This window comes from Coregonus lavaretus, assembly GCF_964263955.1.
Source record: "Coregonus lavaretus genome assembly, chromosome: 26".
Classification (NCBI taxonomy): Eukaryota; Metazoa; Chordata; class Actinopteri; order Salmoniformes; family Salmonidae; genus Coregonus; species Coregonus lavaretus.
Genome location: NC_140013.1, coordinates 14,810,439 through 14,838,358, shown reverse-complemented (window position 1 = coordinate 14,838,358; position 27,920 = coordinate 14,810,439). Strand labels below are relative to the sequence as shown.

Sequence of the window (27,920 nt, the reverse complement as noted above, 5' to 3'; positions counted from 1 at the left end):
TACCATTGTATGATGTTTTATTAAAAAGTAAAGAAAACATACGTCAGCCTGGCTAACTCCTCCCCACTAGCAATTATTGATCAGAAGGTTTACCATTGGCAGTGATGGCTGGGGGAATACTATTTACCTCAAAACAAAGAAAAAATAGAAGATCTAAACTTCAAATCCATATCCTTTATTGGAAAATCTTTACATGTGAGCCCCACACCTGTCCAACCAATCCCGACCCCAGTTGAGACTACTAATATAAAAAAAAAAAGCTGTGTAAAATACTTTAGTTCCTCTGGAAAGAAAGAAAGCATTTACAACAGACAGGTATTCTACTGAGGAGGGCAGTCACTTTTGCAATTGTTTAGATTTGCTCTTCCATCTATATATTCAATGTAATTGAACAGCCAACAATGAAATCTCAATCATCTCAGATACAGGAGTTGAGTAGTACAAACAAAAACCTCAAAGCGCTTTTTAAAACTGCCCAAATTATAAGAACCAAATGAAATCAGATCGTAGGATTGATGATTCAATGACAGTGTTGGAAAACCTCCAACATACCGCATAGAACTGTACATACAGAACAGGCCATAATCAAGACATCTGCATTGTATATCACTACCTAACCTGCGGTCTGTACATAGCTACCCCAACACCACATCTGAGAATTACTACAAGGCCCTTAGCGCTCTCCAAGGTGTGATTATGATACACAGTATGGTACACACTCTAGCGAGAGGGAAGGGGTGTTTTAACACCTATCCTACAGTAGAATGTGCATGAGGTTGTTTAAGGCGATATGAACACCACAAGAGGTTCTCATGGGACCACGGCTTGCACTTTGCTGGTTAAACGTGCAGGAGTATTGCGCCACCTGGTGCTAATGGATTTGAACCTAACACTTCCCATGGTCCATGAACCCTCCTCCACACACAGACCACCTACCTCGGACTAGAACCCAACCAGACCTTGTATGGATGACATAAATAAAGGTGACCGCTGACAAATCTTTGTGAAGGAAGTGGCTACAGCTCACAAGTATTTCATACACTGCCTTTGAATCAAATTCAGCCAAATGTGCAACAAAACAATCACTAAACATGAAAATCCCATTTAAGTCAAACACGTTTCCATGCATTTAGAACATGGCTATGCTTGTATGTGGTTTAAAATAATAAATGCCTATAATGTCAATGAGACAGTAGACATGAAAACATAGGCCTAGTTTTACAGGGAGAGAACTACAGGGCTGAGTTTAAGGGGAATCATCTACTTAACCGGAGGACATTAAGGAGGTGAAAGGTTGGGCAACGTGGTGGACCAGGAATGAGACACTGCAGATAAACGTGTTGCTGCACCCACAACAGAGTCCTCTGTGGAGAAGGAGGAGGCTAAGATGTACTGTTGTTTTTACAATAGGTCTTTCCATTGTCAATAACACTGGAAACTGAATTGCATATGTAAAAACCTGGATTATCTGGTTCAATGCTTAGGCAGAGTGATGGCTAGGCAGTGTGCTTGTGTGTAGCCTGAAGGAAGAATTCAGACGTATATGCCAAGTGCTTTGGTGCCCTCACACGGCTGGGTTGCCCAAAGGCCAGTTGTTTAGTCACGTCAAAAAGCAAAACCAGAGAATGATGACACTGTACATCGACATAAATTAGTTATATCCTGGACAACGGTTACCAGCCCATCTCTCACAGCCCAAGCCGCACAGAAGCTAAATTACAAGTTTAAACTTGGGAGGATGACCAGAATGTTAGGTGTGGAAGGGGATAAATTCACATTAAAAAGTCTAAGAGCTCTGACAAATCCTCTCGTCTTAAATGTAAATGTCTTGGTTTGAAAAAAGTATAATATTAAATCGCATTACAAATATAAATCAGTTTCTTTTTTTACTAAAAAATATTAACATAAAACCAAAATCACAAAAAACTCCATCTGAGAAGTTGAGTACCATTTCCTCAGAATTGGGAGATGGGTTCTGTTTTCATTTAGGGGCAGAAATTTGAAAAGACAAAACAGAAAAAGCACCCTGGACTTCATTATGAGCGTTTTTGCCGCTTGGAATGTCGGTGGCTGGCCCGGTTCTCCTCGTCACTATCCCCGCCATCGCCCCCCCGCTGCCCAGTTCTCCGGTTGTCGCACTCCTCGCCATCGCTCTCCTGCTCCCGGTAGTCCCTCCGGCTGGACGTGGCCACCGCCCGCTTGCTCTTCCTCTTTGCTCCGCCCTCTTCCTCGCTCTCCTCCTCTTCCTTTCTCCTTCCTTTCCTCCTCTGCTCCACCACTGCTTTCCTGGGCCGACCCACCTTGCCTTTCGCATTCTGCATCTTCCGACCCTTCGGCGTCTCCTCCTCCTCTTCTTCCTCCTCCTCTTCATCATCCGAGACCTGAGGGGTCCGACTGACTCTCTTCCGCTGGCGGCGGCGCAGGTAGCTGAGGCCGGGCAGCAGCTTGTGGAGCAGCTCGGTGAAGCACTGCTCCGTCTTGGCCATGCAGGAGAGCACCGAGCTGCCCGGCTGGTTGTACTCCTCTGCGTTGGAGAACACCAGCTTGACGTCCTCCAGGAAGTCCTGGGCGTGCCGGTACTGGCCCTCGCTGAACTTGGCCTGCATGGTCTGGAAGTCCATGGGGCTGGAGATGATGTCAAAGTAGTCCTCCGCCTCCTCTACTGACACCGGCTCTCTGGAGAGAGGACGGCGTGGTTAGGGGTCAGGTCTACTGTGTCAAATCTAGTTAGCTTGTTACCATTGCCATGGAATTCACATGGACACCTACATTGAACATCTAATCAACTGTCTGATATCTATATAGTTTGTGTCAATGTATGTTGTTACATTGAGATGGGACTCTGTCCAAAGTTAGTTGTGCCAGTCAAGCCATAGTTGAAACACTTTCAGGAGGCATTTCCTAGCTTCACAAATGTTTCACTGCATGCCAGTCTAACTAAGAGACTAGTAGTGCATCAGTCTCACCTGAACGGCCAGCTGTAGCGGAATTTGACCAGTTTCTGCAGGATCTCCTCACTCCTCTCCAGCTCCAGGGCCTGCCGACGCACACCTGTCTTTGAGCTCTGACGCACCTGCAGCAAACCAAACACACCATATTAGTGTTGGGAAGGGGTCAAATGATCTGCATAGAAGCTGGCTTGCACCAGTGTGTCTTTGAGTCACCAGACCAAAGTCTTTCTAACCATGCGTGTTCTCACCATCTCGTCGATTTCTGCAGGGCTGCTAGGGGCGGCCCTCGGTTTACTGGGTTTACTGGGGGGAGAGTGCTTCTTAGAGCCACCCTTACTAGACGCCTTCGATGCTTTAGAGTGCTTGGTCTTCTTCCTTGATCTCACTGGGAAGCAGAAGAGTCTAGGTAAATACACAGACCATCAGGAAAACATTTCAGTCAGCCCCATTTGTTGTACCTGTATGAACTAAGAATAGTGATGAAGCTATAATCACAAGTAAAATGTTAACATTCAGATTCTTTTTTAAATCTCTCAATAGACATCTTAAAACAGATCTCCTCCGTTCTACTAGGTTCATCAACAAGCCCAACTTCTCAGAGGGAGGGAGCCATGTCTAGTCACGAGACCTCAAAATGCACTAAGCCGTATCCTCTCTGTTTGGTTTGCAATGTTATTGCAGTACTATAACCACCAACCACCACTCTCTTCCAAACCCAATTGTGTATGGTTACCTTACGTGCAGGCCAAAAATCACAGAGGATCACTCTGCCACATACTGTCAGCCAAGCCGGGGGTGAAAAGCCCGCCAGATCAAAAAAGGGGGGGACAACACTCAGACAATGAAGGAGGAAGAGAATGGGCTCCGAATACTGCACCACATTTCTGTCATCCCCATCCCCATCCCCCTCTGCACCCGTGAAATGGAAAAGTGTCCATTGTTCAAGCTGTTCAGAGTTTTCCCTGGTCTGCTGGTCAGGATAGGAGAAACTCACTTCAGAGTGTAAGGGCTTCTGGGTCAGCACTTATACCCAATTCAATAAATATACAGTGGGTATCATAGATAAGTATGAGTTGGGATTGAAATATATTTCATTGTGAATTTGTCATTGATCTACACAAAATACTCCATAATATCAAAGTGAAAATAACTAAATGTGGAAGAGGTCAAGGGGTGTGAATATACTTTCTGTAAGGTCCCTCAGTCAAGTATTACATTTCAAGCACAGATTCAACTACAAAAACCAGGGAGCATTTCAGTAGCCTCAAAGATGGGCAGTGATTGGTAGGTAAATGGGTAACAATAACAAATCAGACATTAAAATATATCTTTAAGCATGGTCAAGTTAATAATTATGCTGTGGATGATGTATTAAACCACCCAGACACAAAGATACAGTCGTCCTTCTGAACTGAGCTGAAGGACAGGAAGGAAACTGCTCAGGGATGCCACCATGAGACAGTAGGTGATGGGAGAAAACTGAAGATGGATCAACATCGTAGTGACTCCACAATAAAGACCAAAATGACAGAGTGAAAATAATACAAATATACATAATACAAATATTCCAAAACATGCTTCCTTTTATCACAGCAAAGGAATACAAAGTTTGGCCTAAATGAAAAGCCTCATGTTTGGGGCAAATCAAACACGTCATTGAGTAACCGCCTCCTTATTTTCAAGCATGGTGGTGGTTGCGTCATGGTATGGGTATGCTTGACATCCGCAAAGACTGGGGAGTTTTTCAGGATAAAAACAAAACGGGATGGAGCTAAGACCAGGCAAAATCCTAAAGGAAAACCTTCTTCAGTCTGCTTTACACCAGACACTGGGAGAGAAATTCACCTTTCAGCAGGACAATAACCTACAACACACAGCCAAATCTACACTGGAGTTTCTTACCAAGAAGACAGTGAATGTTCCTTAGTGGCCAAGTTACAGTTTTGACTTAAATCTGCTTGAAAATCTATTGGCAAGACTCCCACTAAATTGTAAAAAATTGTTTTAAAAAGAAAATGTCGCCAAGGGGGTGAATACTTATGATAGACACTAGGCTGGAACAAAACCCTGCACGTTGGCCACCCTGCTCTCGTCAGTACTGTTACATTGGGTTATGGTAAGTAAGGGTCCCTACAGGAGTCAATAATACTCACAGCTGTGGCCCATGGCCTTGTAATCCTTATCCTCCTCGTCCTCTTCATCAGAGTCCTCAGATTCAGACTCCGCTTCATCCTCAGAATCCTCCTCTTCCTCAGTGTCCTCGTTGTAGTTTCTGGAACAACAAGTAGCCATTAGCATTCTATGTTAAAGAGCGTTCATCCAATTGGTACCCAACAACCACATAACCAGTGTTCTAGCAAAACCCGCTTCTTTCTTTACACGCTGTAGGTTTGGAAGAACATCTGAAACATGGAACAGAATTGTATGATTTTGGGGGGCTCATCAGTGGAGTCAAAATAATAAAACACTAGAGTATTTTCCAAGTGGCTTATACAGCACCATCTTTAGATTGAAACGGCTTGCTCGTCGTGTTTGACGACGAACCAGAAAGTGTAGACACAGCTAAGTCTTTAATCCTCCAGTGAGGTGATGTGTGTTATTGTGTGACCACTACCTTTCGCGGGAGCAGCGTCTTTGCACGGCGGGCTGGCAGGCGGGGCACAGCCACTCCCCTTGAGGGATGCGGTAGAGGGCGGGGCGCAGACAGAACAGGTGGAAGGCCTTGTTGCACTCGTCACACAGGATGAGCTTGTCATCCTCACCTGAAGAAAGGATGGAGGGGAGAGGAGAGATCATCACAAACAGACTCAGTAAGTAGTCATTAACTCAAGACAATGAAATGTGTAAAGTCATTAAGATCAGCAAAAGTTATTCATGTAAAATATTAAATAAGGAGAACCCTCTCTGAACGGACTGCGCGTGCAAAAGCTACAACTGAGAAAACGAACAACGCCCGTGCTGCATCCTTCACCGCCCAGGACCCACAGCTACAAGTTAGGGCCAGAGGTGGTTAATGATTAGAGGTGTAGGAACTATTTTGACAGGGACAGATGTGAGAAAAAAACCCTGAGTGGTACACAAAAGCTGCCCCAAGACATCCAGGGTAATTTGGCTAGGGCTCCGTTTACAATGAGACAGCTGGTCAAAACCCCAGGGAGAAGGGTCCCAGAGTGACTTTTGTTTCACTCATTAGCTCACCCATTAGATCTACTAAAACAAGCATTCATCAAAATAATTTATAACCTATATAAATCTGTCATTTCCAAATATTTGTAGTTCAAGATAAGGCTACAAGTCATGGCTGACCTGAAATCACTGGGTAGGTTTCCACTACACCAACTCTGCTAATGTCAGATCTGCTACATGGATAGGAGGGAGCGGTGTATTTTCATACAGGACCTTGCGTATTGTACTTCTACTAATTGGTGCTTATATTACTTCAATACTTATACAGGGCCTTATACTGTAGTATCCTACTGCTAGTTCACCTGTAGCGTGGCTGTGTGGCAGTGTGTGGTACACCTGCACCTGTCTGACACTACCCTGTCCCTGCTCTGGGCTCGTCCCCCTGCCCTGCCTGGGACTAACCATGTCCCGCAGCACGAGGACAGGTGGCATCAGCCCTGTCCCTGGAGAGAGTACAGGTTGTTATTGGAAGAGAGAATGTGTTCCAATAACATAACTGGTTAAATCAAGGTAATACATTTACTAGAGCAAAGCTCAACACATAGCTGATAATAACTTCTCTTAGCAACTTCACTTCAGTCATTCAAAGATTCTATTATATTAATTATGCATTTCTGCCTGTTCGAGAGGTCTGACTCAAAGGCCAAAATGTGAAAAATATTGTCCTCTATCCATCGCTTTCAGAGTTTTCTATGCTCCCCAACTATCTAGCTTTGATTTCGATGACTGTAGCAAGCTGCACTGAGCAAAACAACACATTTCACTGCACCTATTGGGTGTATGTGACAATAAAATATATATTTTTAAAGAAACTAAATGTAGGTGATTATTTCTACAGTTTCAATTTAGTTTTAGTCATTTCAATGTCGATTAAGATCGTATTTCCACTGAAAGGTTTGTTAATAAAAAAAAATTACTCAAACCACCTCGCGGGCCGGATTTGATGGGCTCGCAGGCCTTGTTTGACACCCCTGCTTTAGTGGCAAGTTGTTTGGAATGCAAGATGATTTGTGGATCGCTGAGTCTTCACAGCACCTTGCTCAGGCGGATCATCTCCAACAGGCAGAAAATGACAGTCAAATGCTGTAGTGTAGATCAGGTTTCCCAAACTCTGTCCTGCCCCCCCCACCATCAAGCTTAGATTATTTGAATCAGCTGTGTAGTGCTAGGGCAAAACCCAAAACTTGCACCCGGGGGGCCCTAGGACCGAGTTTGGGAAACTCTGGTGTAGACTCAATACTGTGAAAGGTTTTCTTGACGAAACTTTGGGGCACGGTGCTCTACCGCCACCTAATGATAGATTTCAGCACAACATACAGTGGGGAGAATAAGTATTTGATACATTGCCGATTTTGCAGGTTTTCCTAATTCCAAAGCATGTAGAGGTCTGTATTTTTATCATAGGTACACTTCAACTGTGAGAGACTGAATCTAAAACAAAAATCCAGAAAATCACATTGTATGATTTTTAAGTAATTAATTAGCATTTTATTGCATGACATAAGTATTTGATCACCTACCAACCAGTAAGAATTCCGGCTCTCACAGACCTGTTAGTTTTTATTTAAGAAGCCCTCCTGTTCTCCACTCATTACCTGTATTAACTGCACCTGTTTGAACAAGTTACATCTGTAGCTCAGCTGGTAGAGCACAGCGCTTGTAACGCCAGGGTAGTGGGTTCGATCCCCGGGACCACCCATACACAAAAAAAAAAAAAAATTATGCACGCATGACTGTAAGTCGCTTTGGATAAAAGCGTCTGCTAAATGGCATATTATTATTATTATAAAAGACACCTGTCCACACACTCAAACAAACAGACGCCAACCTCTCCACAATGGCCAAGACCAGAGAGCTGTGTAAGGACATCAGGGATAAAATTGTAGACCTGCACAAGGCTGGGATGGCCTACAGGACAATAGGCAAGCAGCTTGGTGAGAAGGCAACAACTGTTGGCGCAATTATTAGAAAATGGAAGAAGTTCAAGATGACGGTCAATCACCTTCGGTCTGGGGCTCCATGCAAGATCTCACCTCGTGGGGCATCAATGATCATGAGGAAGGTGAGGGATCAGCCCAGAACTACACGGCAGGACCTGGTCAATGACCTGAAGAGAGCTGGGACCACAGTCTCAAAGAAAACCACTAGTAACACACTACGCCGTCATGGATTAAAAACCTGCAGCGCACGCAAGGTCCCCCTGCTCAAGCCAGCGCATGTCCAGGCCCGTCTGAAGTTTGCCAATGACCATCTGGATGATCCAGAGGAGGAATGGGAGAAGGTCATGTGCTCTGATGAGACAAAAATAGCGCTTTTTGGTCTAAACTCCACTCGCCGTGTTTGGAGGAAGAAGGATGAGTACAACCCCAAGAACACCATCCCAACCGTGAAGCATGGAGGTGGAAACATCATTCTTTGGGGATGCTTTTCTGCAAAGGGGACTGGATGACTGCACCGTATTGAGGGGAGGATGGATGGGGCCATGTATCGCGAGATCTTGGCCAACAACCTCCTTCCCTCAGTAAGAGCATTGAAGATGGGTGGTGGCTGGGTCTTCCAGCATGACAACGACCCGAAACACACAGCCAGGGCAACTAAGGAGTGGCTCCGTAAGAAGCATCTCAAGGTCCTGGAGTGGCCTAGCCAGTCTCCAAACCTGAACCCAATCGAAAATCTTTGGAGGGAGCTGAAAGTCCGTATTGCCCAGCGACAGCCCTGAAACCTGAAGGATCTGGAGAAGGTCTGTATGGAGGAGTGGGCCAAAATTCCTGCTGCAGTGTGTGCAAACCTGGTCAAGACCTACAGGAAATGTATGATCTCTGTAATTGCAAACAAAGGTTTCTGTACCAAATATTAAGTTCTGCTTTTCTGATTTATCAAATACGTATGTCATGCAATAAAATGCAAATTAATTATTTAAAAATCATACAATGTGATTTTCTGGATTTTTGTTTTAGATTCAGTCTCTCACAGTTGAAGTGTACCTATGATAAAAATACAGACCTCTACATGCTTTGTAAGTAGGAAAACCTTCAAAATCGGCAGTGTATCAAATACTTGTTCTCCCCACTGTACATATACACTACCGTTCAAAAGTTTGGGGTCACTTAGAAATGTCCTTGTTTTTGAAAGAAAAGCTATTTCTGTCCATTAAACGAACATAAAATTGATGCGAAATACAGTGTAGACATTGTTAATGTTGTAAATGACTATTGTAGCTGGAAACGGCTGATTTTTAATGGAATATCTACATAGGCGTACAGAGGCCCATTATCAGCAACCATCAGTCCTGTGTTCCAATGGCACGTTGTGTTTGCTAATACAAGTTTATCATTTTAAAAAGACTAATTGATCATTAGAAAACCCTTTTGCAATTATGTTAGCACAATATATATTATTGGTATTTTACCCCCTTTTTTGCCCCAATTTCGTGGTATCCAATTGGTAGTTACAGTCTTGTCCCATCGCTGCAACTCCCGTACGGACACGGGAGAGGCGAAGGTCGAGAGCCGTGCGTCCCCCAAAACACAACCCAACCGAACTGCTTCTTGAGACAGTGCCCGCTTAACCCGGAAGCCAGCCTCACCAATGAGGAAACACCGTACACCTGGCGACCGAGTCAGCGCGCACTGCGCCCGGCACGCCACAGGAGTCACTAGTGCGCGATGGGACAAGAACATCCCTGCCGGCCAAACCCTCCCCTACCGTGGACGGTGCTGGGCCAATTGTGCGCCACCCCATGGGTCTCCCGGTCGCGGCCGGCTGCGACAGAGCCTGGACTCGAACCAGGATCTCTAGTGGCACAGCTAGCACTGCGATGTAGTGCCTTAGACCACTGCGCCACTCGGGAGGCTGTATTTCTGATCAATTTGATGTTATTTTAATGGACAAAAATGGAAGGACATTTCTAAGTGACCACAAACTTTTGAACGGTAGTGTATATTTTCTACATCTAATTGACTTTAGTGTTAAAATTAGATCCACTTTTAGGATAATTTCTGCAATTGTTTCTTATCAATTGGCATGCGCTTTCCATTGACACCATTTTAAATTCCCCCTTCAGTTTTCGGACTCCCTCACACAGCTCCAGGACATTGAGGATCACTCACCTTTCTTGCGGCAGACCTTGCAGCGTGCGTTCTCTGCCGACATGTCCCACTTGATGCAGGCGTCCAGCATGCCCAGCAGCACGTGCATCCGGGAAAAGGTCTGGGCCTCGCGGATCGCCGTCTTCCATTTCTCGACTGCTGTCGCCACCTGCACGGCAGACAAATTACTATTATTGACTTTTGTTTTTTAAAATCTCTTCTATTGTATAGACTTTTACAGAAAAGTATGTGTTTAAAATGCACTTTAAATAAACATGTATTTGATTTGAAAAGACAGTCCTCCTTAAACTCAAATACAGCTTAGGATAGAATAAGCTCTTTAAAACCAGATCAAGGATCAGATTACCCTAGCTTCAATCCTATTCTTAACCATTAGCAGGAAGAAGAAACATTGGATTCTGGATCAGTCATTAGTAATACCCCTTTCATAAATAGACAAATCCCACTTTTTTACCATACCATCTTCTTTATACCATCTTTTGTTTATATCTGAAAGGGGTAGGGGGTAAAAAAAAAAAAAAAAAAACATGGTACATTACAACCCACCTCGAGACCTAGTCATGAAACCTTCATTTTCAGACCCTGTAACCAAAAAACTGGTAATGGGCTGTGAGAATAGATCTGTTTTATGCAGGTAAATTCAATGACACCTTCCTAATTTGAATTGCAAACAGGCCCCATGGTTTAACCCCCCCCCCATCGAAATTGCCGATTACACACTGACATGTATAAAAGGGGTTATACTTGCAAGAAAGTGATAAATAAGGGGCTGTTTGAAAGGGGGTTGCCTTGTTTTTATTATAGGTAACATACCATGTTCTGTCTAAAATAGGTATTACTCACCCTGGCCTCCTCCGCCAGCTTCTTCTCCTCATCCACCTCCTCTGTCTTCCTGCTCTCCTCCCCTTCCTGCTTCTTCTTCTTCTTCTGCTTGGGGGCCATGAAGCCCTGCAGGAACTTCTTGATGACGCAAGCCTGGAGGGTGATGACACACTCCCCAAAGTCCTTCAGGTTCTCCAGGTCACGCACCTGAACACACAAAGAGAAAGAGACAGGGGTCAGAGGGGAAAGGTCAATTTCAGATGTCATACTTTGCTGAATGTGCAACACACAAAGAAAAATACAGGTAAATGGGCATTGAGGAAGCTCTTGAAAAGTTGGTAGATACAAAATAATGTGTACGGCCATTAGTTTTTCCTGACCATATGACCTGACCAGATAAGTGATCAGGATAAACTCCTGATTCAAAACATGTGAATTGATTGTATGAATAAATAGTTACCTTCTTCTCAAACTCATCCATGCTGTCGTCCATGTAGCCCAGGCCGCCCTTCTGGAGGCGCGAGGCCACCTCGATGACGTCGCTGCGCAGGTACTTGAGCAGCTCCTGGTGGCCATCGCAGCTCCTCAGCCCCGGGTTCCCCTTGCGGGCCAGGTTGATAGAGTGGAGGATGTCCTGGTACCTGTCAGCGTACAACACCCAGTCACACTTACCTGATCCATGTGACCTAACCAGGAAAAACTCTGGGCTATTTGCATAAATTGGACAACTTTTAAAAAGTGTGGAGTCGCTCACAAGGCAGTCATTGGGTGAGTGAGTGAATTCGTGGATGGTTTGTAGAATGTAAGGCTCACGTCTCCTCACCTGACTTGCAGCTTGGTCTTCAGCTCGCTTTCTCTCACACCCTGTGCATGGAGACTCTCCACCAGGTCATCGAGGTCCCGTGGAGCATCACACACAAACCTTCAACACAACAAACACAAGCTTGGTGTAAACACATAGTATGTCCAAGCACAAATATAATCATCTGCTCTCTGGTGTAAGTATTGTTTCAACATTGTTATTGAAAGACACACAAATTGTTTTAGTTATCAAGTCAACTAATGACCATTCTCTGCTAGTGAGTTTCTTACCAGAGGTTCTGTCCCTGATTGGGAGTGGTGGTCTCGATGCAGACAGCGGCTGGCGCCCCCTGGTGGGCTCCCTCGCTCAGAGCACCATCTAGACTGCCACCGTCCTCCTCAACATCTGCAGGACCAGCAACAGAACAGGGTAGTGTTCAGTAGGCACAAAACCGAAGAAAGTGAGGGACTATCTGAACTTGACCAATAAGTTTAAATGTTTTTCCTGTTGCACTACGTTTTTCTATGGTGTGCCCTAATGAATACGACCCAAGTTTAACGATGCAACTACAACAAAACCATCTACAACTAATAATACCAATAAATTATATTTTGGGGTTCACAGCAAATTCTAAAAATGTTTTTGACATGGTCAAATAACTCAAGCATAGATTGGTAACTTGGTTTCTAAGTTGGCACACAGAAACCACAGGGCCATGAGTAATGTGGTCCTCTGTAGCTCAGCTGGTAGAGCACGGCGCTTGTAACGCCAAGGTAGTGGGTTCGATCCCCGGGACCACCCATACACAAAAAAAAATAATGTATGCACGCATGACTGTAAGTCGCATTGGATAAAAGCGTCTGCTAAATGGCATATTATTATTATTATTATAATGTAGTCAAAAAGAATGGCACTGACTGGCCTATAGGTGGCACTGTTGTAAGAGGTGTCACTTAAACCCTCATATCAGCCGCCCTGTTTGACCTAGAGACTAAACTTTGTATGTAGGCGTCTTTTACATGCTGAACAAACGTGCTTCGAGGACCCATAAGGTCCGTAGGCCTCTCTTAACTTCAGGGTTCATACACATTTTGACAGATGGAATTTCATTACTTTTAACCAAATTTCCATGACCAACCGTTAGCGTAGTCTATGTGCGTATAACAAAAGTATGCGTAATGTGGTATTGACACAGAGGCTGCTCTCTGTACCATCTCCTGTCGTTGTGCAAGGCACTTAACCCCCCACAAAGTAGAATACCAGTTAGGCAACTGTATAACACGTGGTCAACACTCTGGGTGTGCAGGCTTTTGATCAAGCTCTGCTCAAACAGAGGGGGACTGGAATAAAAGCCTACACACCCACTAGCTGTCCTGTATAACATTGCAACCAAATACGTTACGCCTTTTGAAATAATTCACTAATTTAATACATCAAAGATCAAAAATGGCTATGTTAGGCTACAAATATTTTTATTCAGCTGAAGCAAGCCCACACATTTTCTTCAGTAAATTTACCTTTTTAGTTTAGTCATACCTTAGAAGTGTTTACTTTGCAGGCTGACTAGAATTTATTGAGTTACAATGTCCTATACATTGGATGCCCAAATCAACTGGAAGTATCTACAAAAGTTTTGAAGCCACATAATCCAAAAGAAAGGCTACATCTAATCTTTTTTTCCACCTAATATTACTGTTTGCGATTCACACATTTTAATTTTTATTCACATTCGATTCATCGTGATTGAACCAAATCCCAACTAATACAATGGCGAAGTGAATCGCTTGTTATAAACAATAATTGTTTAAATGAATCAACTTTGTATGGCCTTGTTCGCAAGTGTTGGTGGAAAGTTTTTTGGGACATGACGAAAACATACATGCTAATAATAGCTAAACAGTTAACTACAGGGTAAATATGTTTTAAATTGGCTACCTATTATTAGTCTGTTCTCGATCATATTTTATAGGCTATATATAGGCCTACCTGCTGCTGCAATGTCTGACCGTCTCCCTTTCCTTGAGCAACTGACCACTCCTCTGGCATGCAAGTGATGCGCGCAAACAGACGCGCTAAAGTGTCATTCTGATCCTGGCTGATATGTTGATTTTAATTTGATTTATAAAATATTTAACAGTGCCTAAATAAATTACATTAAGTGAAATTATTAAATTAATTCCCATGACTTTTCCAAAACCTTTCGAATTGCATCATTTTCCAAACTTTTCCAGGCCTGGAAAACATTTAAAAATTCCATGACTTTTCCAGGATTTTCATGACGTACGAACCCCGTAACTTAGTTTGAGAAAAGCTAAGGGATTGGTTAAGACAGCGGTTCTCAAACTAGGGCTTGCCGGATATAAAAATGGGGTCGCGGGAGAATTGAAAAATGTATGCTATTGCTAGCAATCAAGAGGAAAATGACTGAACGACTCAAACACCCCAGCTTATGCTCTCCAAATGGACGTTAGCTGTGAGGGTCGAGATGCCCATTCATTGACTTATGTTCACTATACATGTTGGATGCTATTCACAAGGACATATTGTTCTATCTCACGATTCCCAAGCATGAAACGGTACAGGGGATGTTCAGTGTGCTGCATCACTATATTGACGAAAAACAGATTCCATATGGGATCGAATGATGTGCTTTTGCACCGATGGGGTTCAATCTATGGTGGGATGGCGGGCAGGCCTGTGCACTCTAGTTTTAATGAGTCTCCCTCTGCCATACGGACGCAATGTATGATACATGCAACTGGCAGCACAAAAGCCGAGCACAGAACTCAGAGATATACTGCAGCAGGTAACTTAGATTCTAAACTAAACAAACCCACTGTGCGCACGCCTGTTCGCAAAACTATGTGGAGATATGGGATCAGAGCATGACAATGTTCTATTTCATACCGAGGCTTGGTGGTTATCGAGGGGGAGTGTTGGAAAGATTTTTCACATTGAGAGAGGAACTGTTGTCTTTCACAATGGGATCCCAATTTTTTTTTTTTTTACAAAAAGACTTGGTTGACTTTCTGTGTAATGAAAATAAAATGTGTATCCTTGCTTATGTAACGGACATATTTGGGAAACTGAATGAACTGAACACAAGCTTGCAGGTGTTTTGGTTCCTGACTCAAAGGGAATACCCTGCCGTCTCCCCCTGAGCATTAATGCCATGTTCAAAACAACTGGGAACATCGGAAAAAACGAGCTCCGACTGGGAAAAATTGTTTTGAACGGTCATCCTACTCAGAATTCCAACTCGGGAGCTCGGGTCTCTTTCTAGAACTCAGACTTTCTGAACTGAAGATCACTAACGTCATGATTTGACCTCATATTTTTCTGAGTTCCCAGTTGTCTTGAAGCACCATAAAACTCATGGGTGAAGCTGGATTAAGTGCTCTCGTCTGCATTAAAACCAAACATTGATCCGGGTTGGATGTGAGAGCAGAGATGAGGTGCACACTGTCGACCACACTCCCTGACTTTGAAAAGCTCCGATGCGACATGCATCAAGCACACCCATCTCATTAGTAGTGGTGCGATGCGATACATTATGTCAGACTAATTTGCAATTGACTGTCATAGCCCCACATTAAACGTATGTGATGGTGATTTGAGAAATACTGTTAGAATGTTTTTCAATTGACTGCCATATCCCCAAAGGAAAAAATAAACATTGGCTGTTAATAATTACATACTTTTTCCCCCAACATGGTTGGAGTCCAACATTTTCAGATATGAAAATGGGGTCGTTGGCCAAAAAAGTTTGGGAACCCGTAGGTTTAAGAGATGGCTGATTTATTAATAAATAAGGAAAGCAGATTTTACGTGTTCATTTAAATCCTTTGTAAATCCACTCCACAATGCCTTATCAACTTGAAACTAAGTTTGGCATTGATATGTTAAAAAATAAGGAAACTAGTAACAATTCACTTTGACTATGTAACGCTAATGCTCAAAATAATCATTTTTAAAAAATCTTCTCATGGACTAAAAGTCAGATTTACTCCAAATGTAGTATTTTGACTCATCACAATAGTCCCTAAAGAGTTTAAGAAAATAATGTTGACGTATTCAAAGATTGCCACACTATACCAGTAGATGCATATTAGCACATACAGTAATATGCAAAAAATACTTCAAAAATCTTCTCATGAACCAAAGAACCAAATAACATGTAGGCCCATGGTACACGTCTTACCTTAGTTTAAAAACAGCTAAGGGTTTGGTCAAAATATGGCTGAGTTATTGACAAATCAGATCTTGTGTCCATTTAAACCACTGTAAATCCACTCCACAGTGGTCTATCAACTTGAAACTTGTTGTCGCTATCATGAATGTCCCTAAAATGAACCACACTGAATTTGGGATTGATATCTAAAACAAGGAAACTATAAGCAACTCATTCTTTGCATATGTAACGCTAATGCTCAAAATCCTCATGAACCATACGTCAGATTCACTCCTGATGTTGTATTTAGATTCATGATTGCACATAAAGATAGTTCCTACATGACAGAGTGCTTGCTTTGTTATTCAACTGATCATGTCCTTTCTGTCATCCTGGGAGCCCAGTTCATTGTTGCTCATAGATATATTTATCAATTATATTTCTTTACCCTTCAGGGACATGAGGCACTATACCTAGCTAGTGAAGAGCATAAGCTGTACTAGTACTAAGGTTTGCAGACTCTCAGCTGTGATGACAGTGTTCTCACCATTAGTCTCCTCTTTGGTGGCCTCCTCGTCCTCAGGCTCGGCTGCAGCCTCCTCCAGGGGGAGGGTGTAGCTGTAGTCAATGCTGTCGTGCACCCAGCCCTTCTCTATGTACAGGCCAGGCACCACATCAGAGAACAGCCAGTACCTAACACACAGACACAAAGAGTTGGATGGTCAATACCGACGGTATTATAAACCAACAGTGACATTAAATCAACTATGTGGTAAAACGGTTTACATTTTACATAGTTGTCGATTTTCTAATATATCCAATGTCTTGGGACCGTTGAGGATGCATGCACTAAACCATACAACTTATGTGCATGTATCAAGAGTCAACTTTAAATGAAACACCTGAACCATTGAAGTGTGCATGCTGGCTGACCTGTTATGGTTTCGATCAGTTCCCAGTGGGATTCTCCTCAGCACCAGTTTGGCTTTGGCGATGCCGTCCTGGAAGGCCCTCTCGGCTGCAGCCTTCTGCTTGCGGACACGCTCCTCCTCCGCCTCCTTCTCCATGCGCTCTGAGGGGAGAGAAACAATTATTTGAGCCTGTGACACTTTTTATAGGCACATCATTCATAACAGAGCATTCCCATTGCATAAATGACCTAAGCAATCATGGACACTCAGCCTTGTTTGGCTCAAATTCAACCATGGTTATCTTATCCTTTCTAATTGTCCCCCACGATGAAATCGGGGAGAGGACTGTAGATCTGTCTCCGTCTGTTAGTACGTTAGTCACACAATCTCAGACCGCATTGGCCCCATTTTGACTAAACTTGTGTGAATGATGAGTCTTACCATAGAGATCTGGCATTAACAAAATTACACTGATTGGTCAGATGGTGGCGCTGTAACAAGAGATTGAAAATGCAAACTTTGAAAGGTTAAGCCCCTCACCCTGTTTGACCTACAGTCGTGAAATGTGGTACATAGGACCCTCTCCTCACACGGAACATATTTGCCTCAGGGACTCATAAGGTCTGTCATAAATGGAATTTCTGGCATTTTGAATTTGTGAAAAACACTTAAACACTACTCTTCTGGCACCGAATGACCGATCTGCACAAAACTTCGTATGTGGCATCCATGGACAAAGGTTTCTCAACGCAGTCTTCTCCAGACTATTGACCAATAAACTTTCATGTGGTCTGGCACAAAGGACATTCATATTGTAACAACATTAGGTACACAGGTTGCAAACATTGTCAAGACAACATATGCAAGAACATTCATATCGACCACACGGTGGCGCTATAACGGACACGTTTATATCTCTTAATCTGTTTGACTCAGAGTGATGATATTTGGCACACATGCTCAGGGATGAGTCTAGCTAACCAACGAGATCTCAAAAACCAATGGCCCGATTTTGACTAAACTTGAGTGAATGATGCATCTTGCCATAGAGATCTGGCATTGGGGGGGGTGCTGCATCATTCACGCCTTTGTTAAGAAATATTTTTCTATGACTAGTGATAGCCTAATGACCAACAACACTTCCGGCTGTCCTTACCCTTGTTCTGTCTGTCCTGCTCCTCCTTTTCCTTCTTGGCCTGGATGGACATCAGCCTCCTACTCTTCACTGTACTGATCATGTCTTCAGGCTCCGCGGCCACCGGCTCTGCTTTCACCTTCTTCACCTCTTTCTTGGCACTACCCTCTTTCTTCTTCTCCATCTTGGCGGTGGCTGACGGCGTATCGCCATTGGCAGCCTCCTCGCCTTTGACCTCGGCTTGTTCCTTGCGCCGCTGCTTCTCAGCCCGCTTGCGGTCGTTGACCTCCTTGAGCGAGGCCAGCCTCTCCTTCCACAGCTCGGCCGAGCGCTGCTGCATGGAGTCCACATGGTCCTCCACCGAGTAGGTCATGAGGATGCGGTGGCACAGTGCCACCAGCAGGCTGGCCTTCTCTGTCGACGTCAGCTCAAACACCTCCACCGCCTCCAGCCGCTCGAGGAACTCGCTGCTTACCACCTGGTCGAAGCCCCCTAGGGGGCCCCAGTCATCCCCCCCAGAGCCCTGGCCCGAGTCATCGCCGTGGGCGTCGCACGGCCGCAGACACAGGCGCACCAGCTCAGAGACAGAGTGGAGCGTGAGGGGGATCTCCGACAGGGGCATGTCCAGCTCGCTGTAGCCCTCGGCCAGCTCATCCTGCAGCAGGGTCTGAAGCAGCACCACCAGCACACGGTTCAGGTAGAGGAAACCTGCCTTCTCCCCGGCCAGAGCCTCCATCAGGGCCACTGCCGTCACCGGGTACTGGTCATCGGGCATCAGCAGGCCAGCGTAGCAGTTGAGGAAGTCTGCCACCATGGCCACGTCTCCGAACAGGGAGTTGGGCAGCCCCTCTGGCATGTCGACCAGCTTGAAGACAGGCAGTGCCTTGCCGCCCACGATCTCCAGGTCCTCATAGCGGCGCTGCTGCTCTCGGCGCACCTGCAGCTCCTTCTCCCGCCGCTCCTTGGTCTTCTCCCGGAGCTTCTCCTTGATCTCCTTACGTTTCTTCCTCATCACGTCCTGCTTCTCCTCCTCGCTCATGGCCGCCCATTTCTTCTTGTGCTCCAGCAGCTCCCAGCGCTTCAGGACCAGGTCACGGAGCTCCTCGGGCAGCCGGCCCCGGTCCTCAGGCGAGAGGGCCTTGGCCGCCTTGGATATGAGACAGGACATGGCGTTCCTCTTGTCCTCCTTGCCCTTGTTCTCCTTGTAGTAGCGCAGCAGGTGCAGGGCCATGGGGTGCAGGGGCTTGCCCAGTTTGGGGGTCCCTGGGCCAGTGCTCCGGGCTCTCTTCTTGGGGCTTCCGGCAGAGGGAGGGCTCTTGGCCAAGTCCAACAGGGTCATCTGCTTCATCTTGGGCTTCTTAGCGCCCCCACCCTTTTCATCCTTTTTGGAGGACGCCTTCTGACTGCTCTTGCCGGGGGTCTTTTTGCCAGCAGCAGATTTCTTGTCCCCAGGTTTTTTGCTGGATTTTGGAGAGGAGAGGACAGAGGCCCCTCCTTCTCTTTTCTTGGGGGTTCCGGAATTCTTTACCTTCAGAGGCGAGCCATTCATTTTCATCTAAAATATAAATGGATGCATTATTGAATCAATCTAATGCAACACACTAAATATGCAAATTCAATTGAACAACATTTAAATTCTCAAACCCTGTGTCCTATTCCAGGTGAACTCAGATTCTTTATAAAACCACTAAGCCAGCTAAAAATATATGCAAATGAGATTACATCAGCATACATAAAATTTGACAAACCTGCATGTGGCCCCAGATTGTAGGGCTCAGGGGCATGCCGAGAGAATCCTTCTTTTTCTTCTTCTCGTTCCCCGAATTCACTCCTCCTGGGGTGTTCGAGGTCTTCAGCTTCTTACTGGGTTTGCCCTCCGTTGAGCTCAGGCTCTTGCGCTTGGTTGAGACGGGATTCTCTGCAAAAAACTAGAAGGCAAACAAAACTACTAGTCACATATTTAAAAACAAATGTAATATAAAATCTTAAATACAATGCCTTCAGAAAGTATTCACACCCCTTGACTTAAGTTGCATGGACTCACCCGGTGTGCAATAATAGAGTTGATGATTTAATGACTACCTCATCCCTGTACCCCACACATACAATTATCTGTACGGCTCCTCAGTCGAGCAGTGAATTTCAAACAGATTCAACCACAAAGACCAGGGAGGTTTTCCAAAGCGTCGCAAAGAAGGGCACCTATTGGTAGGTGTTTTTTATTTATTTAAAGCAGACATTGAATATCCCTTTGAACATGGTGACGTTATTAAATCACACTTTGGATGGTGTATCAATACATCCAGTCACTACAAAGATACAGGCTTCCTTCCTAACTCAGTTGCCGAAGAGGAAGGAAACCAGTCAGGGATTTCACCATGAGGCCAATCAATGGGGCCTTTAAAACAGTTACAGAGTTTAATGGCTGCGATAGGAGAAAACTGAGGATGGATCAACAACATTGTAGTTACTCCACAATACTAACCTAATTGACAGAGTGAAAAGGAAGCCTGTGCAAAATACAAATATTCCAAAACAAGCATCCTGTTTGCAACAAGGCACTGAAGTAATACCGCAAAAAATATGGCAAAGCAATTCACTTTTTCTCCTGAATACAAAGTGTTCTGTTTAGGGCAACTCCAATACAACACATTACGGAGTACCACTCTCCATATTTTCGAGCATAGTAATGGCTGCATCATGTTATGGGTATAATTGTAATCGTTAAAGACTGGGGAGTTTTTCAGGATAAAAAAGACAGAATGGAGCTAAGCACAGGCAAAATACTAGAGGAAAACCTGGTTCAGTCTGCTTTCCACCAGACACTGGGAGTTGAATTCACCTTACCCCAAAACACAAGACCAAATCTACACTGGAGTTGCTTAGTTTTGACTTAAATCTACTTGAAAATGGTTGTATAGCAATGATCAACAACCAATTCGACAGAGCTTGAAGAATTTTGAAAATAATAAATAAATAAAAACGGCCAAATGTTGCACAATCAGGTGTACCCAGAAAGACTCACAGCTGTAATCGCTGCCAAAGGTGCTTCTACAAAGTATTGACTCAGGGCTGTGAATACTAATTTAAAATGAGATTTCTGTATTTAATTTTCAATAATGTTTTCACCCTGTCATTATGGGGTATTGTGTGTAGACGGGTGAGATAAAATATATTTTGAATTTAGGCTGTAAGAACAAAATGTGGAATAAGTCAATGGGTATGAATACTTTTTAAAGGCAATGTATGATGCCGTTTTGTCTTACATCTACATGTTCATTTTTCATCACATAATCGAGAGCTCCTATATCAACAGGAGATTATGTGGAGGTTTTTGGACCAAGAAAAAGTAAAACACCATATAAATCTAGGTTTACCTTGTGTGGATCCAGGAGGAAGTCGCTGAATTTGCTGGGCAGGTTGAACTTCTTCACCAGTTCATCCTCCACCACCCAGGGGGCCGTCTCTCCTATCCCAAGCCGGAGTGCATAGTGGCGGATGAAGTAGCGCATGATCTCCTTGGTCGGAGGGCGCTCAGTCCGGAAGAGGCTGTCCACTGGGACATCACTGATGACCTGTTGGTGTAGGGTTTAAAAATGTATATAAATTACATAACATAGACACCAGTGTTGTGTTCATTACAGCATGCAATGGAAAACGTTTTAAATCTATTTGGTAACGGAAAACAAAAACGTGTGTCTCTATTCAACAAGTTCAGGTGGCCCTTCCTGTTTCAATCCATTTTCTTCCATTTTGTAACCAATGAACACGACCCAGTTACCTAAAACATATACACTTGATGGCCGGAGGTGAACAACAGACATTTTAAAGCAGTGGAGAGGACACCAACCTTGTCCTCACTGATCAGCTTCACGTCGTACTTGTGTGGCAGGAACTTTGGCATCACCCATCTCTTCTTCTCCTCCTTCATAGCGGTGGGAGTTTTCCTGGGGGAGCGCCGTGCTCGGTCACCTAATGGCAAACAAGCACCCAGTATATTTTAACACTCATGTACATTTTTGGGATCAGGTCAGTGTGGACCCTATGCTATTTTTACATGTACATTTTAATTTAAAAAAAGTTTATCCAGGTTTGTCCAATTGACATCAAATCTCTTTAATATGTGAAAATAGCCGTCTCTAAACTAGCCCACGTCTTAAAGCTTCATGTGCTGTGTTGTAGGGATGTAACTTATTTTTTTGTGCATTTCAATCAGGGGTGCCAAACTCATTCCATGGAGGGCCTAATGTCTGCTGGTTTTTGGTTACAATTAAGACCTAGACAACCAGGTGAGGGGAGTTCCTTACTAATTAGTGACCTTAATTCATCAATCAAGTACAAGAGGGAGCGAAAACCCGCAGACACTCAGCCCTTCATGGAATGAGTTTGACACATGGTTTAAACTGACACGTTTAAAAAAAAAATAATGTTTTATCGGTTTTCCGTTTAAACTAAAAAGAAAATCAATTCAATCAATTCACAATGAAGCTGCGCTGCTGCCAGCAAGGGTTTGGGTCGCACAGTGCGTCCCTTTCAGATGGTTAAGCATTGCACCTGTACCTCAATGCCACCTCTCAAAGTTTACATTTCCTTCTCATTTTACTTCTCAAAGTATTGCCATACAGGACTTCTCTGCTGGCGCTTGCCTCTCTGCTATTTTCCCCAACATAACGATGACGTAGTGGCGGCTAGTCAATTCCAAAATAATTGATTCCTCGACTCCTTGCACGTCGACTCCCATTTCAGAGTGTCAAGATTAGATTCCGCTAGGAATCAACTCCTAAGATTCAGTACTTTTGGAACGGAGGAGACTGATTAGTTGCCGTACTTCCGAGAACACAAACACTTGCATCTTTCATAGCGAGCTAGCGAGGGACGGAGAGAGAGGGGAGGGGCATAATATAGGCAGGTCGGCCACCAGGCAGACAGAGTCAGAACCATGCACTAGGCCTATCTACCGGCAATCAAAAGCTGTATCTCGCAATGGAATGCTGTAGTTCACCATTTCTTCACTTCTGTAAAGGGCCTATCAAAGAATAGGTTAGGATAGAGATGAGCACGATGCAACACGTCGCTCTCATACAGTCACTGCGCATCTGCACGGGTTCGCTTCACACTGTTCACAGCGTGGTAGCCTGGGCACCAAAACAGTGGCGAAGTTGAGCCTTGCGCTTCAACGCTCTTAGTTGTTGCATAAATTTACCCACTATGCTGTTTACTTTCTGCATCTACTTCATATCGCTGAGTCTACCTTTAAATTTACAAAACTTTCCCCAGTCCTTTATAGCCTATCGTCTAGTTAAGGCTATAACCGAGAAAATAATGTTTTGTTATAACTGCACTGTAATTTACATTCTGTAGGGAAAAAAATAAAAACGGTCAGGGATTTTTCTTAATGTGAAGGATCCCAATTTCGTTTTAAACTTTTACACCCCTACTGTGTTGTGGATTTTGGTGTAGGTTACCCAAAATCTAATAATTTTATTTGTTAGCACAACATGACCCAAAGGTGCTATACTCACTGAGGCTCTCTCTCCTGCTTTCCCTGGGGCTCTCCTCCTCTCTGGACAGCTGTTGTTCCTTCTTCTGGTTCTCCTGGCTGGCATTCTCCTTGTCGCTGGAAGGAGAGTCGCAGGCTCCCTCTAGCTTCTTCTCCGACGTTTCCCCCTCAGCATTCCCCTCAAGGGGCTGTATCTTCACGACCTTAACCCGCAAACTCTTTTCCTTCCCCACCTAAAAACACCAAAATGAATTGGGGGAGGGGGGTAAAAAGGTATTTCAGATCAAATACGTGCAAAAATGTGTAAAATTGGGTGCATTTCATTTTCTATCAACATATTTTCCATTAACAGTATTTCTTCCACCTTCATTGACTACCATCTCACCACATGAAAACAAACATCCACAGCATTAGACCAAAATAAAAAGAACCTCACCAGAAAGTCACACTCTTCGTCTACGGCGTATTTGGTGAGGATCTCCACCCAGGCCTGGTCCACCAGCTTGTCCAGGGAGACCGTGTTGTGATGAACCATCTCCAGGACGGGCTTCTCGAACCATAGTGGGTACTCCTCCTGAAGCCTGGACATAAAACACTCATGTCAAACATCTCATTTATCTAACAACACTCAATTTAAAATGAGTGCTAACTGGGTCCCGTGTAGCTCAGTTGGTAGAGCATGGCGTTTGCAACACCAGGGTTGTGGGTTCGATTCCCACGGGGGGCCAGTATGGGATTTTTTTTATTTATTATATATATATATATATATATATATACACTCACTAACTAAGTCGCTCTGGATAAGAGCGTCTGCTAAATGACTAAAATGTAAACTGATTTGGGTTTATTGGTGAACTTTCACTCAACTAATTTTGACAGATTGCGGCTTTGTGTGGCTATTGCTATTTGCACTATTCACACTAATCTAGTATGATACATGCCATTTAGCAGACGCTTTTATCCAAAGCAACTTAGTCATGCGTGCATACATTTTTACGTATGAGTGGTCCCAGGGATCAAACCCACTACCCTGGCGTTACAAGTGCCATGCTCTACCAATTGTGCTACAGAGGACTGCAAATGCTTTCATTTCATTCATAAACATGCACGCAGCAGTCTGAGCCGAGGAATACATACAAATGGTAACGCCTCAATGAAACAGACTGTACAGTGTTCACAACCACTTCTCCAACAGGGGGAGACAATTCAAACCCTGACTTCCCTGCTTGGTATAAATAGACATCTTTAAATACGGCTGCTGATCCTGCCTGGCCTGCGCCGAGGGTGCTGGTGGAGCACAGCCTGGCTGTGGCACTAACCTGAGGTCATTCGTGTACACACAGAACTCACAAAGTTTCACACCCTCCCACAGCGCAGCACTTAATGCCACAGCAGCCAATCTGGACACACTGTACTGAAACGTATCAAACGAGAGAACCTAGACCTTGTCTATAAACATTCCCTAATCAAATCCCTTCAGATGGACACAAATGCCTAGGGTTTAGGGGGGGGGGGGGTGAAGTGCTAGGGGTTGTTTCTGGACCAGACACTTATTTTGCACCCTCCTCTTTTCATTAAATAAAATGAAGGCTTTCTCCCTGTCACTGGATTCCAGGATGACTCAATCTATACGTCCTGCAAAAAGAAAGGAGGCGCACAGGGAACGTCCAATAACAACACAGCTGTGAATCATGTGACCTTCAACGGGAGACAGTGAGCTGTGGGTGCTACAGATGGAGCTGCACTGATATTTTTTGCCTCTGTATGTAATGACGATTTATATTTATTTTGAAACAGGGCATTTCTGTTAGCGGTCGTAATGTCGCTCAAGCTAGACTTGCTTGTTACTCACAGTTCAGTGACTTCTTGCTCCTCCTCCCAGGCCTCCTTGTGTGTGAGCTGGTTGCTGCCGGTACTCTTGCATGTCCAGATGCGTTCGGCATATCTCTGCAAGCGCGCCTCATACTCTCTGTAGCCATTTCATCAGGATAACAACAACATATATTCTCCTCAAATTATCATACAGTCTCATAGTGTGAGTACTAGGATACAGGATAGGAACAGCCACTTAGTCACTTGACTCAGTTAGCTCTACGGCAAACCCAGAGTCCCCCCCATTCATAATTAATTAATCATGTTGGCAGCAATTGATCTCAATAATTTAAAAGGGTGTGAGGGACGTCCCACACCACACATACATTCGGGATCCTTTCATAACTGAGCCAAAGTGCAGGGTAATCACCATAAACACTGTGCTCCAACTGAGACTAAATCTGTAGGGACTAAGCAATGTGTTAAGTCGTGTCCTGATATCATTATCACTTTGGCATCTATAACCCCAATGGCTATAGGCTAGATGTTTAGCAGTACAAACTTTACTCATTATATTACACTGACTGAGAAAATGCAGAGCACAAACGTTTTGGGTTGATGATGCTGTGCACTGGGATAGTAGTATTAGGGTTTGCTTACAGGTGGCACATAATTTGCTGTTTATCAGATAAGGTTATTGTACTGTACCTTTAGACTAGAGACAAAAAATGGTGATGATGGCCTAGTGAGTTATGCAGCCTCAAGGAGCAATACATTATGTCAAACTCACGTGGGGCACCAAAATACTTCTGTAACTATTGTATTGAACTGCATTGTTATTACACAGTTGAACAACCTGAACGATGCATGTTTAATATCAATAGGGCATGCCAGGCAGCCATGCATCAGCTACACTTGATTGGAAAGTGATTCACGAACACGTTTGCTTTTTTCTTACAAGTCATATAACAACAGTTGTATTTCCAACAAGTCAAACTTGCCAGTTTTTTCTGCAAGTCAAATCCGACCGATTTGATCATGAGCTAGTGTCAGAACTGACGTGATGTAATCTGTGACGTTTTCTGTCTGTAGTTAGCTGCTTGCTCTTCAGTCTACTCTGTAAAGTTAGCTAGCTATGCTAACAAACGCGCCACAGAGGCGACATGACAAACTCAAAGAGACCGTGAGAATCACCCAAACCAGTTATGCATAATCAACTAGATAACTGGATTGTGCAATTCTCAAATAATATTATTAGTAGTTAGCCACCGTTTGTCTAGTTAGCTAGTTTTAAAAAGAGAACACAACTTTGGCTACGAAATAACAATGTGTGCTCATATTACGACACAGGGAAAACAATCCCAAAGAAGCACAACAAATTCAACATAGCTACAGTATTTAGTTATTAAACTTCAGGAGGTGAATAACATTTTAAATACTGACAAAATGCAATGTCCCAATTAGTGTGTATAATGGTTGTACTTTGATAGTCAGCTAGCTAGCTGGCGAACCGAGTCGGCTTTGCCATAATGTGAAAGGATACTCTTTGTTCCTGAAGGCCTCCTTGGTGTGTTCGATGATGTAGACCTCCTCCTCTGGGCCTGGCGGCTCGGCTAGCGGCTTAATCAGCGGGTAGGGTTTCCGGCCCAGCAGTGGTGCCATCCTGAGTACGAAACGGCAGCGATGACGTCTTTAAAAATAAAACTCCTAGCACAAAACTACGCAAAATATGACAATATGGCCTTAGCATGTAGTCAAGTATCCACAAATATTCCAGGAGCATTCAACGTATAGCATCTAGCTAGCTAGTCGGCTAAATCTTCGCTGCAAAACAATAACACAGCACTTCTTGCTAGCAGTCAAATCGCATTCTTGTTCTGTTCGCTGGTAGTTGTGTCATTGTTTATCAACAGGAACTTGTCAAAAACAGCTGTTTAAAAATGTACACTGAGAATGGACTCTTCGGGTAGGCTACACGGATAAACTTCTGCTAGCTAGTCCGAAAGGAGGATGGAGAGGCGAGCTGACAGGATTCTCGAACTCGCGGCAACAGCGGAGGTTCCCGTCAGGGGGTCTGGCGCGCTCTCTACACTCCGTTCTCCAAAGACTAGGCCTCTTCTCATGGAGTGAATTTGTTTGACTCGCAGTTTCCGTCCTTGAAAGTTGAAGTTGTTACAATAATAGAAAAGGGTTGTAATAACTTAATTGAAATATGCAAGAGGTTAACACCTGGGTTGAAAAAATGGCGGGAGTTCCCGCCCGGCAAAATTCTGCACAACCCCCAAAACTCAGTTCCCCCCGCAGCAAACGGCGTCGTATGGATTTAACCCGCCCCTCTCTCTTTCGATTGGTCTCACAAAGAGCGATCCTATTGGCGTCTTCTAGCTTGTGTTTGCATATTTCCGTTAGGGAACGCCTACTCTGTGCAGTGCGCGTGTGCAATAACTCACTTCGCCCTTGCACTCGTTCTAAACAACGCACATTTTTTATAAACTTTGGCAAAGTGTAAAATCTACTAAAT

At 44.1% G+C, this 27,920-nt stretch overlaps 1 protein-coding gene across 1 annotated transcript; it reads right to left on the bottom strand.

Annotated features, from left to right (window-relative positions):
- On the bottom strand, positions 1 to 27,682 carry LOC311101795 (tyrosine-protein kinase BAZ1B-like). Its single transcript, XM_084142983.1, has 20 exons — positions 26,943 to 27,682; positions 25,440 to 25,556; positions 24,024 to 24,168; positions 23,610 to 23,820; positions 21,938 to 22,059; positions 21,465 to 21,662; positions 19,836 to 20,015; positions 18,109 to 19,642; positions 16,975 to 17,113; positions 16,589 to 16,734; positions 12,161 to 12,275; positions 11,892 to 11,990; positions 11,529 to 11,709; positions 11,090 to 11,275; positions 10,247 to 10,394; positions 5,566 to 5,713; positions 5,105 to 5,223; positions 3,200 to 3,336; positions 2,967 to 3,073; positions 1 to 2,676 (listed from the first exon to the last, which is right to left on the bottom strand). Exons 1-20 carry the CDS (start codon positions 27,059 to 27,061, stop codon positions 2,037 to 2,039), a joined length of 4,791 nt encoding a protein of 1,596 aa, XP_083999109.1. The 5' UTR covers positions 27,062 to 27,682; the 3' UTR covers positions 1 to 2,036.
- Between the last annotated feature and the right edge of the window lie 238 nt (positions 27,683 to 27,920).